The 19,320-nt window shown below is 37.4% G+C and overlaps 1 protein-coding gene across 1 annotated transcript in view; it reads left to right on the top strand.

Moving 5' to 3' along the window:
- The window catches only part of LOC103001493 (ankyrin repeat domain-containing protein 45), a 151,247-nt gene that overhangs the window by 123,684 nt on the left and 8,243 nt on the right, over positions 1–19,320 (top strand). Inside the window, exons 25-28 of the mRNA XM_007165340.2 lie at positions 1,828–1,953; positions 12,914–13,012; positions 15,130–15,297; positions 16,350–16,481. Of these exons, the coding sequence (XP_007165402.2) occupies positions 1,828–1,953; positions 12,914–13,012; positions 15,130–15,297; positions 16,350–16,481 (525 nt within the window). The remainder of the gene's footprint in view (positions 1–1,827; positions 1,954–12,913; positions 13,013–15,129; positions 15,298–16,349; positions 16,482–19,320) is intronic.

The following is a 19,320-nucleotide window of genomic DNA, read 5'->3' as shown; positions in this document are numbered from 1 at the left end:
GAAGGGACTTGAACAATGACGTAGAAAGTTTTCAGATTCTCCATTTCTTATCAGGGTTGCCCCTCTGTGGCATCTTCTTTTGGCTCCCTCTACAAAGTCATTAGATTTTTCTGCCTGTCTGTCCATTGGTGGGATATGTAGTGCCCAGGCCCACCAGCTGTGGCAAGGGAGGTGATAATTTCATAATATTAACATAGACAGGAGGGGACCGTCGTGTGTGTGTATGTGTGTGTGTTGGTGAAGATCAGGGAGGGGACGGTTCTGAGAGGAACAGGGAAGACACCCTAAGTGGTTAGCTGATAAATGGACTTTTGAAAAATTATAAATTTGCAAAAAAAAATTAGGAACATAAGAGGAAAAAATGTTTAATGTTTAATCTTACCACTCTATCACTTCTACCATCTAGACTGCGAATTGTGAAAATAGGAAAGTTTTTTTCTATTCTGTACAAGGGTCTATCGGCTTCCTAGCATAAAGAAGAAAAATGGAAGTTCTGGTCCCACATTCTGCCTGTGTATTCCCAAGGATAAGCTGCTCCTGGGTGTCACATGCTTTTCCTTCCTACTGGTGCCTTTCAGCCACAGGCCACATGGACTGTGCTTCTGGATATTTCCTGCACATAGTCCCTCTCCATGGCCCCAGAAGGGAAGTGGGCGTGGGACAGGCCAGCTTTCCCTGTTATAGCTCTATCTCATTAGTCTCTACAAGGTCATGGCCCAGGACTAAATGGGTAATATGATTTCTCCTTAGTGTCTGTCAAAGGGACGAAAAAGACCTCTTTACAGTATTCTTCAAGTTACACCTCTGTGCACATTGTGTTTTGTATTTTTGTATATTGTTCCCTTCTTACTTTGGATATTGTATAAGATTCAGTTGAATGCTTGATACCCATTAGTTAAAATAAATAAATAATAGCCCTTATGAAGAGAGAGTCTTATTTTTTCCTATACGTTTATTTAGAAAGGTAATGGGTAAATCAATCATTCAACAGTTATTTATTGAATGCCTACTAACTGCCTAATTGTCAGCTAAAGAGATATAATTATTAATCCCAGGTCATAAAGAGCTAGGTAAATCTAGCCAGTTTAACTGAGTAAATATTTGTTGAACACCTACTACATGCCATGGGGTCTTGAAAAGTCCATGGACTCTTCCTCTTTTTTTCATTTAGTCACTTATTCAGCCAATCAACAAAAGTTACATGTAACAGATAAGTAGAAATAATAATACTACAATGTAATGAGTTCCATAAGGGAGATTTGTAAGAGATGCCATGGGAATAAGGCAGGTAAGTGATTATCTCTTACCCGGTGAGGGGAGTCAGAGAAGGCTTCTAAGAGGCTACAAAACTAGAAATATATCCTCCAAAATTAGAAGAACTTAGAGAAGCAAATTATTCACATGAAAAAAAATTTGAGAGAAAGTGGCATTAAATCATACGGTAATCAACTGTGAATTTTAGATAATTTGAGTTTAAGATAGCATTTGTCACCATCTGACAGACTATACATTTACTCGTGGGTGTGTTTATTGTCAATCTCTATCCATAAAAGATAGGGTAGACTACAACTGTTAATTGGATTATAAAAATGATAAATTCAATATGAGTTAATATACCAGTGGAAATAGTAATAAAGATAGTAATAAGGGGGAGAATAGGGACAAAAAAAAGGTTAGAGGACAATTTAAATAGGGTGAGAGAAGCTCTGAGTCAAAATCATGGTTAGATTTGCATAACAGTATTTTATTTAGATTTCCTTCATTTTTACCTAATGTCCCTTTTCTGTTACAGGATCTGATCACCGTTATTTTGATTGTTTCTTTTAGGTGCTTCTTGCAAAAATAAAATCACTGAATAACTTTCCAATGGCAATTCCGCCCCCTACTCCTGACAAATATCTTCATAATATCATTTGGCTAGAAAATAAAGATGTTCTCATTGAGTTCTTCAAGGTAAAGATTCTGTCTTCTATTCTAGCTCAGGTTCAATGATAATTGTTTTTCATTTTTTCCACTCCCTAATGCAAGATTAACAAAAAAACTTATCCAAAGCAAGAATCCTTTAATGACCAGTGAAGGGTAAGTCAAAACGGAGGCCTAGCAAAACCCAGTAGAGTAGATTTCATTTTGAGCCTAAAGGGCAAAGATATTTTTTATAATTGCTTATCTGCTTAGGGTGAGTTATCTATGTTACCTGATTATTACCAATTCCATCTTAGCCTCTGTGCCAGAGACCGTTCTAGGTTTGGGGATATGGCAGTGAACAAAATAAATAAGTCCCTGCTTTCATGGACTTTGTATTTTATGGATAGAGATTGACAATAAACACACCCACGAGTAAATGTATAGTCTGTCAGATGGTGACAAATGCTATATGGAGAAAAGGTGAAAAAAGGGAATATAGTTAGGCAGCTATTTTATATGGGTGGTTAGGGAAGACTGCTCTAATAAGTTTCCTTTGGAAAAAGATCTGAAATAAGTGTGGGAGCATACCATATAGATACCCAGGAGAAGACAAATGCAATGCCCTGAGGTGTGTTGTATTCAAGGAACATCACAAAGGCCCCTGTGGCCGGACCAATGATGGAGGGAGGAGATGAAGCCTGAGCAGTTGTGGAGAGCCTGAGTTTGTAGAACTTTGTAGGTCATTGTAAGTACTTTGGCTTTTACTCTGAATTAAATGGAAACAGATTGAAAGGTTTTGAAGAGAGAAGAGACATGATCTAACTTATACTTAGAAACGATCATCTGTTGATGTGTTGAGAACAGGCTGTAAGGGGTCAAGAGCAAGCCAGGGAATCCAGTTAGGAGGTGATTACAATAATGTAGGCAAGAGATGACAGTGGCTTGGATGAGTGAAAGTGGTGAGAAATGGTCAGACTCTTGATAGGTTTTGAAGAGAGAGCATATAGATGTTGATGGAGTGAGTGTTAGAGAGAAGGAATGACTTCTAGGATTTTAGTCTGAAATTAGAAAATAGTCTGAAAATAGAGTAACCATTTACTTGGATGGGGAAGAGAAGATTTATATGGGGAGGGACAAGAATTTGCTTCTGAAGAGGTTAAATTTGAGCAAGCTATTAGACATCCAAGTGGAACTGCTAAGTAGGCAGTTAGATACATGACTGGACGGCAGGTGGGAGGCCAAACTGGAGAAAGACATTTCAGAGTTGTCAGCATAGAGCTGATATTTAAGGTCTTGAAACTTGATAATTTAAGGAATTATTATAGACAACCAAGGATCGAGTCTTGAGCTATCCAACATTTAGAGGTGGGGAGATGAGGAAGAATTAGCAAAAAGAATTGAGGATAGAAAAAGTGATCAGATTGATGGTTACCAGAGGTGGGGAGAGGAAGCTGGGTGAGTTGAAGTGGGTCAAAGGGTACAAACGTCCAAGTTATAAGATAAATACTGGGTATACAACATGATGACTATAGTTATATAGTCATATATTTATAGTATGTTTGAAAGCTGCTAAGAGAGTAGATTCTAAAAGTGCTTATCACAAGGAAAAAAATTTTTTTGTAACTATATGAGGTGATGTATGTTAACTAAACTTATTGTGGTAATCATTTTGCAATATGTGTATGTCAAGTCATTATGCTGTACACCTTAAACTTATATAGTGCTGTATGCCAATTATATCTCAATAAAACTGAGAAAAAAAGAATTGAGTTATCTATCACATAGGAGGAAAATAAAAAAGAATGGTGTCCCAGAGCCAAGTGAAGAAAATATTTCAAGAAGGAGAAAGTGATCAACTATGTCAAATGAGGCTGAGAGATCAAATAAGATGAAGACTGAAAATTAACTATTAGATTTAATAATGTAGAGGTCAGTTTTTTAAAAAAGAGGATCCGTAAATCTGAATTTTTAGGTGAAAATTCCAAAATTTTAAAACTTGGTAACAAGTTCAGAATTTTAAAAATACAGTGCAAACCAAACAAAATATATCTGTGGATTGGGTGTGACTCACGGACCACCAGTTTGTGGCTTTAGTTTTAAATGGCTATTATATGAATTATAGGGATAATAACTTTTTTGTCAACTTGTTAAAACCTGTTAGATTTTTGGAATCAGGAAAACTCTTTGACGAAGAACGGTACTTGCTTTACTACAAATTTGGTTGTACTGTACCTTGTTGTGTAGTCATGGAGATATATGTCCCCATAATGAGGGGACATTTTCCTTGTTTTCTAGAAAGACAGTGATCATAGTGGAGTTTCTACTGAGCTTTGAATATCTGATTTCATTTAGGCCATACTAATGTTTTCTTCATGCCAGAAATATTTGAATTTTTCTTTTGAAATTGATTTCATATTTTGAATTGAGTTAAATTAAGACTTCTTTGGTTGAAAGTAACAAAACCCTTCTTGAACTAGTTTAAGCAAAAGGGGAGCTTACTGAAAATATATTGTGGTGGTATACAGAAGCTAAGAAACAATTGACAAACTAACCTTGAGCAGGGTGGGAATCAGGCCAGCTCTGGGATGTCAGTGGTAGGAATTTGTGGACCCTTCCTGTAGCACTTGGCTATGATGACTCAGTTCTCAACTCCCAGGCTCTTTGTCCCTCAGTTCAAATTCTTGAGAGAGAAATCCAACTGGCTTAGCTTGAACCAGATCTCCAGCTTTGGGAAGGACAAGTGTGGCTGTGAGGGGGAGGAAACCTGATGGGCAGGGGCCATTGGGGGTAGTTTGGAAAACAGACCTCAAATAAACGAGGGTGGGAGGTGAGGGATGGGCCTGGACTGGAAAGAAGGTATCTAAAGGGTGTTTATTACAATCTGCATCCTGTTCAGTTTTTTAAAATATCCAACTTGAAAATAAAATTTGAATTTGGGGTTCTTTATAGGTAATACTTTCACAAGTATAATTAATGGACCATCCTGCAGTGAATGGGGGAGGAATGGGAAAAACAATGAGAGAGAACTCCAGAAATTAATGGTTTCCATACACCTGAGGTGACTCTATAACCAGGGCACAACCTTCTTCTCCTCCTTAACCTGCCATGCCAATGCAAAGCTGCCGGACCCTCTCCACCCACTTACAGATACGGCTCACTCTTTAAGTGGCCCTTTTCCTTAATATGTTGGTTCTTGATAGCCATTTAAGTCAGATTTCATTAGGGTAAAGAAAAATGTGATGAATTGGGAGTACATGGGCATTATTCTCATTAGGAACAGCCCAGGGATTGCGTGGATAACTAAAACTCCTATAATAAACAAAACAAACACCCCTCATTGTAGACATTGATTTCAGTCTTGGTCTCCATCACAGCAACAATAGTTAATTTTCACTACTCCTCCCTTCTTTCACCCTCCAACTGGTGTGGTTAATTAAAAAGGTAATAGTATACGAAGATAAGCCTAAAGACAACAGTTGAAAAAAAAAGGTCCAAAAGAGCTAGAGGGAGGATTTCAGAATGGCACCTGGGAGATTGGTTCAAGATGGCAGAGTAGAAGGATGTGCACTCACTCCCTCCTGCAAGAGCACTGAAATCACAACTAACTGCTGAACAATCATCGACAGGAAGACACTGGAACTCACCAAAAAAGATACCCCACATCCAAAGACAAAGGAGAAGCTGCAACAAGACGGTAGGAGGGGCACAATCGCAATAAAATCAAATCCCATAACTGCTGGGTGGGTGACTCACAAACCAGAGAACAATTATACCACAGAAGTCCACCCACTGGAGTGAAGGTTCTGAGCCCCACGTCAGGCTTCCCAACCTGAGGGTCCAGCAACGGGAGGAGGAATTCCCAGAGAATCAGACTTTGAAGGCTAGTGGGATTGGATTGCAGGACTTTGACGGGACTGGGGGAAACAGAGACTCCACTCTAGAAGGGCACACACAAAGTAGTGTGCACATCAGGACCCAGGGGAAGGAGCAGTGACCCCATAGAGACTGAACCAGACCTACCTGCTAGTGTTGGAGGGTCTCCTGCAGAGGCGGGGGGTGGCTGTGGCACACTGCTGGGACAAGGACACTGACAGCAGAAGTTCTGGGATGTACTCCTTGGCGTGAGCCCTCTCAGAGTCTGCCATTAGCCCCACCAAAGAGCCTGTAGGCTCCAGTGCTGGGTTGCCTCAGGCCAAACAACCAACAGGGAGGGAACTCAGCCCCATCAGCAGACAAGCAGATTAAAGTTTTACTGAGCTCTGCCCACCAGAACAACACCCAGCTCTACCCACCGTCAGTCCCTCCCATCAGGAAGCTTGCACAAGTCTCTTAGGTAGCCTCATCCACCAGAGGGCAGACAGCAGAAGTAAGAAGAACTACAGTCCTGCAGCCTATGGAACAAAAACCACATTCACAGTAAGATAGACAAAATGAAAAGGCAGAGGACTGTGTACCAGATGAAGGAACAAGATAAAACCCCAGAAAAACAACTAAATGAAGTGGAGATAGGCAACCTTCCAGAAAAAGAATTCAGAATAATGATAGTGAAGATGATCCAGGACCTCAGAAAAAGAATGGTGGCAAACATCGAGAAGATGCAAGGAATGTTTAACAAAGACCTAGAAGAATTAGAGAACAAACACCTAGAAGAATTAAAGAACAAACAAAGAGAGATGAACAATACAATAACTGAAATGAAAAATACACTAGAAGGAATCAATAGCAGAATAACTGAGGCGGATAAGTGACCTGGAAGACAGAATGGTGGAATTCACTGCCACAGAACAGAATAAAGAATAAAGAATGAAAATAAATGAAGACAGCCTAAGAGACCTCTGGGACAACATTAAACGCACCAACATTTGCATTATAGGGGTCCCAGAAGGAGTAGAGAGAAAGGACCTGGGAAAATATTTGAAGAGATTATGGTCAAAAACTTCCCGAACATTGGAAAAGAAAGAGGCACCCAAGTACAGGAAGTGCAGAGAGTCCCAGGCAGGATAAACCCAAGGAGAAAGACGCTGAGACACATAGTAATCAAACTGACAAAAATTAAAGACAAAGCAAAATTATTAAAAACCACAAGGGAAGAATGACAAATAACATACAAGGGAACTCCCATAAGGTTAACAGCTGATTTCTCAGCAGAAACTCTACACGCCAGAAGGGAGGGGCGTGATATATTTAAAGTGATGAAAGGGAAGAACCTACAACTGAGATTACTCTGCCTGGCAAAAATCTCATTCAGATTTGATGGAGAAATCAAAAGCTTTACAGGCAAGCAAAAGCTAAGAGAATTCAGCACCACCAAACCAATTCTACAACAAATGCTAAAGGAACTTCTTAGTGGGAAACACAAGAGAAGAAAAGGACCTACAAAAACAAACCCAAAACAATGAAGAAAATGGTAACAGGAACATACATATTGATAATTACCTTAAATGTGAATGGATTAAATGCTCCAACCAAAAGACACAGGCTTGCTGAATGGATACAAAAACAAGATCCATATATATGCCATCTACAAGAAACCCACTTCAGACCTAGGGACACATACAGACTGAAAGTGAAGGGATGGAAAAAGATATTCCATGCAAATGGAAGTCAAAAGAAAGCTGGAGTAGCAATTCTCATATCAGACAAAATAGACTTTAAAATAAAGACTATTACAAGAGACAAAGAAGGACACTACATAATGATCAAGGAATCAATCTATGAAGAAGTTATAACAATTGTAAATATTTATGCAGCCAACATAGGAGCATCTCAATACATAAGGCAAATGCTAACAGCCATAAAAGGGGAAATCAACAGTAACACAGTAATAGTAGGGGACTTTCACACCCCACTTTCACCAATGGACAGATCATCCAAAATGAAAATAAATAAGGAAACACAAGCTTTAAATGAGACATTAAACAAGATGGACTTAATTGATATTTATAGGACATTCCATTGGGAAACAACAGAATACACTTTCTTCTCAAATGCTCATGGAACATTCTCCAGGATAGACCATATCTTGGGTCACAAATCAAGCCTTGGTAAATTTAAGAAAATTGAAATCATATCAAGTATCTTTTCCGACCACAACACTATGAGACTAGATGTCAATTACAGGAAAAAAACTGTAAAAAATACAAACACATGGAGGCTAAATAATATGCTCCTAAATAACCAAGAGATCACTGAGGAAATCAAAGAAAAATAAAAAAATACCTAGAAACAAATGACAATGGAAACACGATGACCCAAAACCTATGGGATGCAGCAAAAGCAGTTCTAAGAGGGAAGTTTATAGAAATACAATCCTACCTCAAGAAACAAGAAACATCTCAAATAAACAACCTAACCTTACAACTAAAGCAATTAGAGAAAGAAGAAAAAAAAAACAAACCCAAAGTTAGCAGAAGGAAAGAAATCATAAAGATCAGATCAGATATAAATGAAAAAGAAATGAAGGAAACAATAGCAAAGATCAACAAAACTAAAAGCTGGTTCTTGGAGAAGATAAACAAAATTGATAAACCATTAGTCAGACTCATCAAGAAAAAAAGGGAGAAGACTCAAATCAACAGAATTAGAAATAAAAAAGGAGAAGTAACAACTGCACTGCAGAAATACAAAGGATCATGAGAGATTGCTACAAGCAACAATATGCCAATAAAATGGACAACCTGAAAGAAATAGACAAATTCTTAGAAAAGCACAACCTTCCAAGACTGAACCAGAAAGAAATAGAAAATATAAACAGACCAATCACAAGCACTGAAATTGAAACTGTGATTAAAAACCTTCCAACAAACAAATGCCCAGGACCAGATGGCTTCACAGGCGAATTCTATCAAAAATTTAGAGAAGAGCTGACACCTATCCTTCTGAAACTATTCCGAAGTATAGCAGAGGGATGAACACTCGCAAACTCGTTCTATGAGGCCACCATCACCCTGATACCGAAACCAGACAGAGATGTCACCAAAAAAGAAAACTACAGGCCAATATCAGTGTTGAACATAGACGCAAAAATCCTTAACAAAATACTAGCAAACAGAATCCAACAGCATATTAAAAGGATCATACACCATGATCAAGTGGGGTTTATCCCAGGAATGCAAGGATTCTTTAACGTATGCAAATCAATCAATGTGATATACCATATTAACAAATTGAAGAATAAAAACCATATGATCATCTCAACAGATGCAGAAAAAGCTTTTGAGAAAATTCAACACCATTTATGATTAAAAAAACTCTCCAGAAAGTGGGCATAGAGGGAACCTACCTCAACATAATAAAGGCCATATATGACAAACCCACAGCAAACATCATTCTCAATGGTGAAAATCTGAAAGCATTTCCTCTAAGATCAGGAACAAGACAAAGATGTCCACTCTCACCACTATTATTCAACATAGTTTTGGAAGTCGTAGCCACGGCAATTAGAGAAGAAAAAGAAATAAAAGGAATACAAATTGGAAAAGAAGAAGTAAAACTGTCACTGTTTGCAGATAAAATGATACTATACATAGAGAATCCTAAAGATGCTACCAGAAAACTACTAGAGCTAATCAATGAATTTGGTAAAGTAGCAGGATACAAAATTAATGCACAGAAATCTGTTGCATTCCTATACACTAATGATGAAAAATCTGAAAGTGAACTTAAGGAAACACTCCCATTTACCATTGCAACAAAAAGAATAAAATACCTAGGAATAAACCTACCCAAAGAGACAAAAGACCTGTATGCAGAAAACTGTAAGACACTGATGAAAGAAATTAAAGATGATACCAACAGATGGAGAGATATACCATGTTCTTGGATTGTAAGAATCAACATTGTGAAAATGACTATAGTACCCAAAGCAATCTACAGATTCAATGCAATCCCTATCAAACTACCAATGGCATTTTTCACAGAACTAGAACGAAAAATTGCACAATTTGTATGGAAATGCAAAAGACCCTGAATAGCCAAAGCAATCTTGAGAAAGAAAAACGGACCTGGAGCAATCAGACTCCCTGACTTCAGACTATACTACAAAGCTACAGTAATCAAGACAGTATGGTACTGGCACAAAAACAGAAATATAGATCAATGGAACAGGATAGAAGCCCAAAGATAAACCCACGCATATATGGTCACCTTATCTTTGATAAAGGAGGCAAGAGTATACAATGGAGAAAAGAAAGCCTGTTCAGTAAGTGGTGCTGGGAAAACTGGACAGCTACATGTAAAAGAATGAAATTAGAACACTTCCTAACACCATACACAAAAATAAACTCAAAATGTATTAAAGACCTAAGGGAAAGGCCAGACACTATAAAACTCTTAGAGGAAAACATAGGCAGAACACTCTATGACATAAATCACAGCAAGATTCTTTTTGACCCACCTCCTAGAGAAATGAAAATAAAAATAAACAAATGGGGCCTAATGAAACTTCAAAGCTTTTGCACAGCAAAGAAACCATAAACAAGATGAAAAGACAACCCTCAGAATGGGAGAAAATATTTGCAAATGAAGCAACTGACAAAGGATTAATCTCCAAAATATACAAGCAGCTCATGCAGCTCAATGTCAAAAAAACAAACAACCCAATCCAAAAATGGTCAGAAGACCTAAATAGAAATTTCTCCAAAGAAGATATACAGATTGTCAACAAACACATGAAAAGATGCTCAACATCACTAATCATTAGAGAAATGCAAATCAAAACTACAGTGAGGTGTCACCTCCCACCAGTCAGAATGGCCATCATCACAAAATCTACAAACAGTAAATTCTGAAGAGAGTGTGGAGAAAAGGGAACCCTCTTGCACTGTTGGTGGGAATGTAAATTGATACAACCACTATGGAAAACAGTATGGAGGTTCCTTAAAAAACTAAAAATAGAACTACCATATGACCCAGCAATCCCACCACTGGGCATATACCCTGAGAAAACCATACTTGTAATGGGCCATTCCACGTAGAGGGGTGGGATAGGGAGCGTAGGAAGAAGACACAAGAGGGAGGAGATATGGGGATATATGTATATGTATAGCTGATTCACTTTGTTATAACAGCAGAAACTAACACACCATTGTAAAGCAATTATACTCCAATAAAGATGTTAATAAATAAATTTTTTAAAAAAGGGTCATGTACCACAGTGTTCATTGCAGCACTATTTACATTAGCCAGGACATGGAAGGAACCTAAGTGTCCATCGACAGATGAATGGATAAAGAAGATGTGGCACATATATACAATGGAATATTACTCAGCCATAAAAAGAAACCAAATTGAGTTATTTGTAGTGAGGTAGATGGACCTAGAGTCTGTCATACGGAGTGAAGTAAGTCAGAAAGAGAAAAACAAACACCATATGCTAACACATATATATGGAATCTAAAAAAAAAGGTTCTCCTGAACCCAGGGGCAGGACAGGAGTAAAGACATAGACGTAGAGAATGGACCTGAGGACAGTGGGAGGGGGTAGGGTAAGCTGGGACGAAGTGAGAGAGTAGCATTGACATATATACACTACCAAATGTGAAATAGATAGCTAGTGGGAAGCAGCTGCATTGCACAGGGAGATCAGCTCAGTGCTTTGTGACCACCTAGAGGGGTGGGATAGGGAGGGTGGGAGGGAGATGCAAGAGGGAGGGGATATGGGGATATATGTATGCATATTACTGATTCCCTTTGTTATACAGCAGAAACTAACACAACACTGTAAAGCAATTATACTCCAATAAAGATGTTAAAAATAAAAGATAACTAATAAAAACTTGCTGTATTTAAAAAAAAAAAAAGAATGGCACCTGCCAAAAAAAAAAAAAAAGAAAAAACAAGGTCTGAATAATACATAAGGGGGATAATTGGCTTTAGGTGAGCTTTTAAAAAAAATATTGTGAAGTCATCCATGTTTATTTCTACACTGTAAAATAAATCAGAAGTGAAAAGTGAAAACCTTTCACTCCCCACCCCACACTTCGAGATAACAACTATGCGTGACTTAAAAGTATGTTTCCCACACATCTTTGTAAAATGCAAATCTGTCACCATAATTCTCCTGTTACAAACCTTTTAGTGGCTACCCCCTGGTTTTGGGAAAAGCCCAGACTTTTTACCGTGCCTGTGAGCTCCTTGGAGACCTGGCTTCGGCTCACCTCTCCAGTCCTGCCTCCACCTGGGCTACAATGTGACTTTCCTGGGCCCCAGGCACTTCTGCCTTTTCCTCCATAAAAAAGCACCAAAAAATTATACTTTATGATCATGTTAGTATAAAGATAAATATATTAGTATTAGATGTTTTAGTATTAAGACATTTTACTCTACCTAAAAGTTCTTTTATGTTCTTTTGATTTTAAAAGAAACTAAAACATTGTTGTAAATCCCGAAAAGTATTGTGAACCCTGGACACTGTGCCTATTGATGCCTAATGCATAACTCAGCCCTGGTCTCCACCCCTCCTTGCCTGCCTGAGATGTACTGAATCTTCTGTGGTTACCCCCAGTGCAGTTATTCTGTTTGCTTCTGGGTCTTTGCATAAACTGAATCCTCTGCCGTAAATGGTCGTCAACTCATCGTATCCTGGCTATCTGTTACTCTTCCTTCAGGTCTCAGCTTAGCTGTTCCTTCCTCTGTGAAGTCTCCCCTGGACACCCAAGACAGGACCCTGTGGCCTTTCTGAATTTTTTTCCCAGAGTGCCATGCCCTTGTCTCCTGATCAGAATTATTACACTTTATTGTAAACATTTATCCACCCTAGCATTTATTGGGTGTTTCTACCACTCTGCTAGGTCCTAAGCACAAAGTCTACAATTTGCTTGCTTGTCCCTTTTTTACCTAAAAGTTAATGAGGTATACAAAAATGTTGTAATTCATTAAGAAACCGAAGAATATAGTTTGTTTTTATGCTTTAAAATCTTATTTCTATTTACAGAAGTAGACTGTAAAGATTTGTGTTAATTCTCTTTTTCTTTCATTTTCTTTTCTTCTTCTTTTTTGTTTCTTTCAGGAGAGAGCCAAACTTGCCTATTTTGACTATGGAGATGTCATTTGTAAAGAAGGTGAAATGCCACAAGGAATCTACTTAATTATTTCAGGAATGGCGATCGTAAGGGACTATTTATTTTTTACTGAAAATGTATTTTGAAATATGTAATTATCACATAAGGAGAAACTTAGGAACTAAGATATTTTGAAATTTTTAACATAATTTGTTTTCCAGATGAAACCATTTCTGTTCAGAGTGAACACTACAGCTGAGAGATAATTATAATGCCCACCATCCGAAAGGTGCTTCCCATCTTACAAAATGCTTTCATAATTATTACTTATTCCTCACAACAGTCTTGGGAGGAACAGTCTTTTCTGTGATGTTCAGATAAGGAACCCAATACTTGGAGTGGTTGGGTTACTCATCTAAAGGAAATGAGTGTCAAGAATGAGGAAATAGACCACAGCATCAGATTCTTCCAGAGGTCAGATAGGATGAAAATCATACAATTTTTAACCTGTAGGAGGCTTTTGGTGTCAGTAGAATGATAGGGACAAGAATCCTTTAGAAACTGAATACTAGTAGCTGAATCCATGGGTGAGCCCCAGCTATGACCAACATAATTCCTAGATGACATTTACAAGTGACAAACCCTTATTATAGTGCAAATAATATATTTGGCTTTCTATTTTTGGAATGGGTGTTTCAGACCTTAAAAATACCAAAATTAATCATGGAAATAAACTATTATAGTAAATCCTAACTAACACATGTGTAGCATTTATTAAGTGTCAGGCACTTTTCATTCATCCATTCACTCATTCATTCAACAAATATTTACTTCATTACTATCATGCAGCAGGCACTGCTCATTCTAGGCATAGAATCGACAAAAACAAAAATCGCTGTCTTCTTAGAGTTTAATTTCTAGTAGAGGCATAGAAGGAGATGGGACAATGGACAAAATACATAAGTTAAATATATAGTATGTTAGCGGTGATGGAGAGATGAAGATGGCTAATTGTGACATTTAAAAGGATGGTCGAGAATGGCAGTATGTTATGACATTTAATCCTTACATCAACCTCATGTAAAGTGGAAAACTGATGGACAGAGAAATCAATTCATTTGTCCCCCCGCCACCAATCTTTGACAACTATTTCCTCTTCTACTTTTGAGGGCTCATGTGATTACACTGGGCCCAACAGGATAATCCAGAATCATCTCTTTAAGTTTAGCTGATTAGCAGTAACCTGAATTCTATCTGCAAAATCCCTTCACAGCAGTTCATAGATTAATGTTTGATTGAATAGCAAAGAGACAGGAATCTTGGAAGGATTTCTTTAGAATTCTGCTTACCACAGATGTTATCCCCTTTCCTTGGTTTGCAAAAAAGCAGAGACATTCTTGATTACTCAGAAGGACTTTGAATTGCATTCAAAATTAAATTAAAAAAATATCAAGTCCTTTGGAAGCATGAATGCCTCTAAACGTTTGAATGATAATCACTAGGAGAGGGTACAGTTTTCATAGCAACTCCTTCAGTGACCTTTTTTTCCGTTTCCTGTGTCTTGAACAATAGCTTTCCTCTTTGATATTTACAGCTAAACTTTCTGGAAAGTTGTGTAATCCTTCTGGTTGATTCCTGCATCTTCCTCCTGAAATCTGATACCTTTCTTTACCCCCACCCACACCTACCAGTTCTTTTCCTGAAGTAACCCAACCGTCCTGTGTTCATCCTAAAACCTTTTCCTGTTAATGTCTCATGGTAATTATTCTTAAGCATCTTACGGGAAGCAAGGCTTCTACTGAAATCACGGCTTGGTTTGGAGGCATATTAATTCATGATATCCGATTTATGCATCCATGCAACCAGAAGTTTTTTCCACCTGAGACACTAGCCTATTATGCTAAGAATATCTAATAGACTTAGAGTGGGTGCTTGCATTAGTGGCAGACTGCAGTGACTACTTTTGGTGGAATTTTTATACAAAGAAGGTAAATAGGGGTAATCTGTAAAGCTAAAGATTAGAAACAATGTTGCCTTGGAGAGTTGAAATGTGAAAGAAACCATGATTCTTGTGAAGCCTAATTCCTCCTTTACACCTGAAAGGATTCATAAAGAATCTTTTCCTTCCATTGTAATAATTGCAAGAAAAACTGGGAGCTCCTGGCGTTTGGTCAAGGGCTTTTAATTTTATACTTCCCTTGGCACAATTTTTTCCCCTTTGCAGTTGCAGAGTTCACCTCCTACCTTTGGAATAGACAGGAGCCTAAGCGCTGATAGAGAGTCCACGACCAGGTTTACAGAGTACTGTACTAGTGGAGACATAATTGGAGAGTTGAGCTGTCTGCTTAAGCGTGAAATTGAATATACTGCCATCTGTGAAACTATTTTACAGGTAAGAAACTGGTTCCGTCTATATTGTGGGTTGTTAGTTAATTCTTCCTCAAGTCAATAAGGAGTGCCAGCATCTTTGCTTCCTCTGGGTTCTGTTATCTTATTTAGTCACCCAACCAGCTACTGTGAAGCAGGTGTAGACTAGCTGAGAGAGGCCAATTTAGTGTCTCACATCTGCTATGGGATCTGGAGGGTGATATTTTAACCAAGGAGACTATGCCAGTTTTTTTTATTAAAAGAGAAAATATCTAACTTTTGATGTTATGAAGATAAGGAAAATATATATGTAAAGTGCCTGGCATGTTTAGGTGCTCAATAAATGGCCACCATAATGAGAGTGGTGTTTTTAAAGTATACTTGTGTTTCAACCCTCTTTCTTCCATTTTTCCCTTGCTAAGTAAGAAGTTTATTTAACAAATAAATGGCCTGATATTGCACTAGCTGTGGGCGATTCAAATTGAAATTAGTGAAAGTTCCCACTTACAGAGAATTTTCAAGCTTTTGGGACTGTTAGATGCAACAGAGCAGGGTCCAGAGTCTTAGGAGTGTGACAAACAGAAAGGAATGTCGCCTTATCAGTTTCATACCATTTCATTTTTGGAAGAGGATAGAAGGCATAAATGTATTCACAAGGCTGAATTGAATTCACTGAAGTTCAGGTAATTGAACTTCAGTGAATTCTCAAAGAGTTGTCTTCCTTATTTGGATTGGCACTTTGCTGGAAACAAATACTATGAATGAGCCAATGTGACCTACTGTGACCATAAAAATAGATAAGTTTATGTGGCTTAGTTCCTTAATCTTGGGCTCATGATTATCCTACCTATTGACTGGTATAAAATTTCCTGGCCTGTTTTTAAGTTTATAGCTTTAATTGGACTGTACATTTTATCATCTTATGCTTAAACGGCAGAGTATCATAATTACTATAGTAGAGTTGATAGTTCTTTCTAGGAGGTTAGGTGAAGGTGAAATCTACAGGCATTTTTTTTTCTGATGGTCTTGTAATTTAGTTTCAAATCAAGCATACTGTTCGATACCTTGTCATTTCAGGCTTGCTTTATCTCCCTGGAGGATTTATATGAAGGCTTTGATGTCTTCTGGCCATCCCTGGAATATAAAATATGGCTGAAGCTTGCTCTCAGTATTGCCTATCAGTATTTTGAATCAAGTCTCATTGATGAGGTAAGTTGCATGATTAAAATATGAATGAAATTTTATTTACTGTATTTTTTACAAAATGCATTTCATATTTTGGAGACAAAGAAAGGAAGGTGTGTCTGATCTTTCAAAGTAATATTTCAAAGTCCTCATCACTCACTTATCCTGACTTCCTATAGGTCATCAGTCCCCTTGTGACAGCTGATTTTCCCAGGCTACCTGCAGTCATCCCTTAAAAATAATAAAGTCAGCAAATCTTAAATAGGTAGATCCCCAAGAATCAAGCATAGCATTAATTCGAATGAGTTAATGAGCATTCAGTCTGGTGTTTATTATAGTCTACTCTATCTACCTACGTTAATATAAATCTCCTGCCTTTTCAAATTTTTACTGAGTTTACTAAGCCTCATCTATGAACTTTCTCTCCAAAAAGTAGTGGTTCAAGTCTGTTCTTGGACTGGCACAATTTACAACCCCATATTTACGTCCCATTTAGTAATTTTTTGAGCCCCTATCATGAGTCAGCAACTGGAGAAGTGACAGACCTGAAGTTCAACAATATTCATTGAATTGTGAGATATATATATATCTGAATATAAATATTGGGTTAAAAAATTAGCATGTCTCAGGAGAATGAGAAGAGAAGCCACAGACTGAGAGAAAATATCTGCAAAAGACACATCAGATAAAGAACTATTATCCAGAATATACGAAGAGCTTTTAAAACTCAACAGTAGGAAAAAAAAACAGCCTGATTAAAAAATGGGCCAAAGATCATAACAGACACCTTATCAAAGAAGATATGCGAATGGCAAATAAACATAGGAAAAGATGCTCCACATCCTATGTCATCAGGGAAATGCAAATTAAAACAACAATGTGATACCACTACAAACCTATTAATTGGCCAATATTTGGAACACTGACAACACCAGCTGCTGGCAAGGGTGTGGAGCAACAGGAACTCTCATTCATTGCTGGTGAGAATGCGAAATGGTACATAGCCACTTTGGAAGACAGTTTGGCGGTTTCTTACAAAACTAACATACTCTTGCCATATGACCCAGCAATCACTCTCTTTGATATTTACCCAAAGGAGTTCAAAACTTATGTCCACACAAAAACCTACACATGGATTTTTAAAAAAATTGAAGTATATTTGATTTACAGTGTTCTCTTAGTTTCAGGTATACAGCAAAGTGATTCTGTTATATATATATATATATATATATATATATATATATATATATATATACACATATATATGTACTTTTTCCTTATATATTATTACAAAATATTGAGTATAGTTCCCTGTGCTATACAGTAGGTTCTTGTTGGCTGTCTATTTTATATATAGTAGTGTGTATTTTATATATATTAGTGTGTATATGTTTATTCCTCCCCTCTCTTTCCCCTTTGGTAACCATAAGTTTGTTTTCTATGTCTGTGGGTCTATTTCTGTTTTGTATATAAGTTTATTTGTATCTTTTTTTTTAGATTCCACATATAAGTGATGTCATATGATATTTGTCTTTCTCTGTCTGGCTTACTTCACTTAGTATGATAATCTCTAGGTCAATCCATGTTGCTGCAAGTGGCATTATTTCATTCTTTTTTATGGCTGAATAATATTCCATTGAATATATCTGCCACATCTTCTTTATCCATTCATCTGTCGATGGACATTTACGTTGCTTCCATGTCTTGGCTATTGTAAATAGTGCTGCAATGAACATTGGGGTGCATATATCTTTTCAAATTATGGTATTCTCTGGATATATGCCCAAGGATGGGATTGCAGGATCATATGGTAGCTCATTTTTAGTTTTTTAAGGAACCTCCATACTGTTCTCCACAGTGGCTGCACCAATTTACATTCCCACCAACAGCATAGGAGGGTTCCCTTTTCTCCACACCCTCTCCAGCATTTATTATTTGTAGACTTTTTGATGATGGCCATTCTGACCAGTGTGAGGTGATACCTCATGGTAGTTTTGATTTGCATTTCTCTAATTATTAGTGATGTTGAGCATCTTTTCATGTGCCTTTTGGCCATCTGCATGTTTTCTTTGGAGAAATGTCTGTTTAGATCTTCTGCCCATTTTTTGATTTGTTTGTTTGTTTTTTTGATATTGAGCTGTATGAGCTGTTTGTATATTTTGGAGATTAATCCCTTGTTGGTTGCATCATTTGCAAATATTTTCTCCCATTCTGTAGGTTTTCTGTTTGTTTTGTTTATGAAAAACCTACACACAAATGTTTATAATACCTTATTCATAATTGCCAAAACTTGGAAGCAGTCAACCAAGATGTTTTTCAGTAGATGAATGGATAAACTGTGATACTTCCAGACAATGGAATATTATTCAGTGCTAAAAAGAAATGAGTTATTAAGCCATGAAAAAGACATGGAAGAAACTTAAATGCATATTACTAAGTGAAAGAAGCCATCTGAAAAGGCTACATACTCTATGGTTCCAACAATAGGACTTTCTGGAAAAGGCAAAACTATGAAGACAATAAAAAGACCAATGGTTGCTAGGAGTTGGGGTGAGGAGGCATGAACAGGTAGAGCACAGAGGATTTTTAGGGCAATGAAAATACTCTACGATACATGTATGATGGATACCTGTCTTTATACATTTGTCCAAACCCATAGAATGTACAACACCAACAGTGAAACCTAATGTAAACTATGGACTTTGGGTGATTATGTGTATCAGTGTAGAGTCAGTGGTTGTAATAAATGTACCACTCTGGTGGAGAATGTTGATAATAGAGGAGGCTCCGCATGTATAAGGGCAGGGGGTTATGAGAAATCTCTGTACCTTCCTCTCAGTTTTGCTGTGAATCTAAAACTACT

This window comes from Balaenoptera acutorostrata, chromosome 1 (assembly GCF_949987535.1).
Source record: "Balaenoptera acutorostrata chromosome 1, mBalAcu1.1, whole genome shotgun sequence".
Lineage (NCBI taxonomy): Eukaryota > Metazoa > Chordata > Mammalia > Artiodactyla > Balaenopteridae > Balaenoptera > Balaenoptera acutorostrata.
The sequence above is the reverse complement of the archived record's forward strand: the minus strand, read 5'-3'. Positions and strand labels throughout refer to the sequence as shown.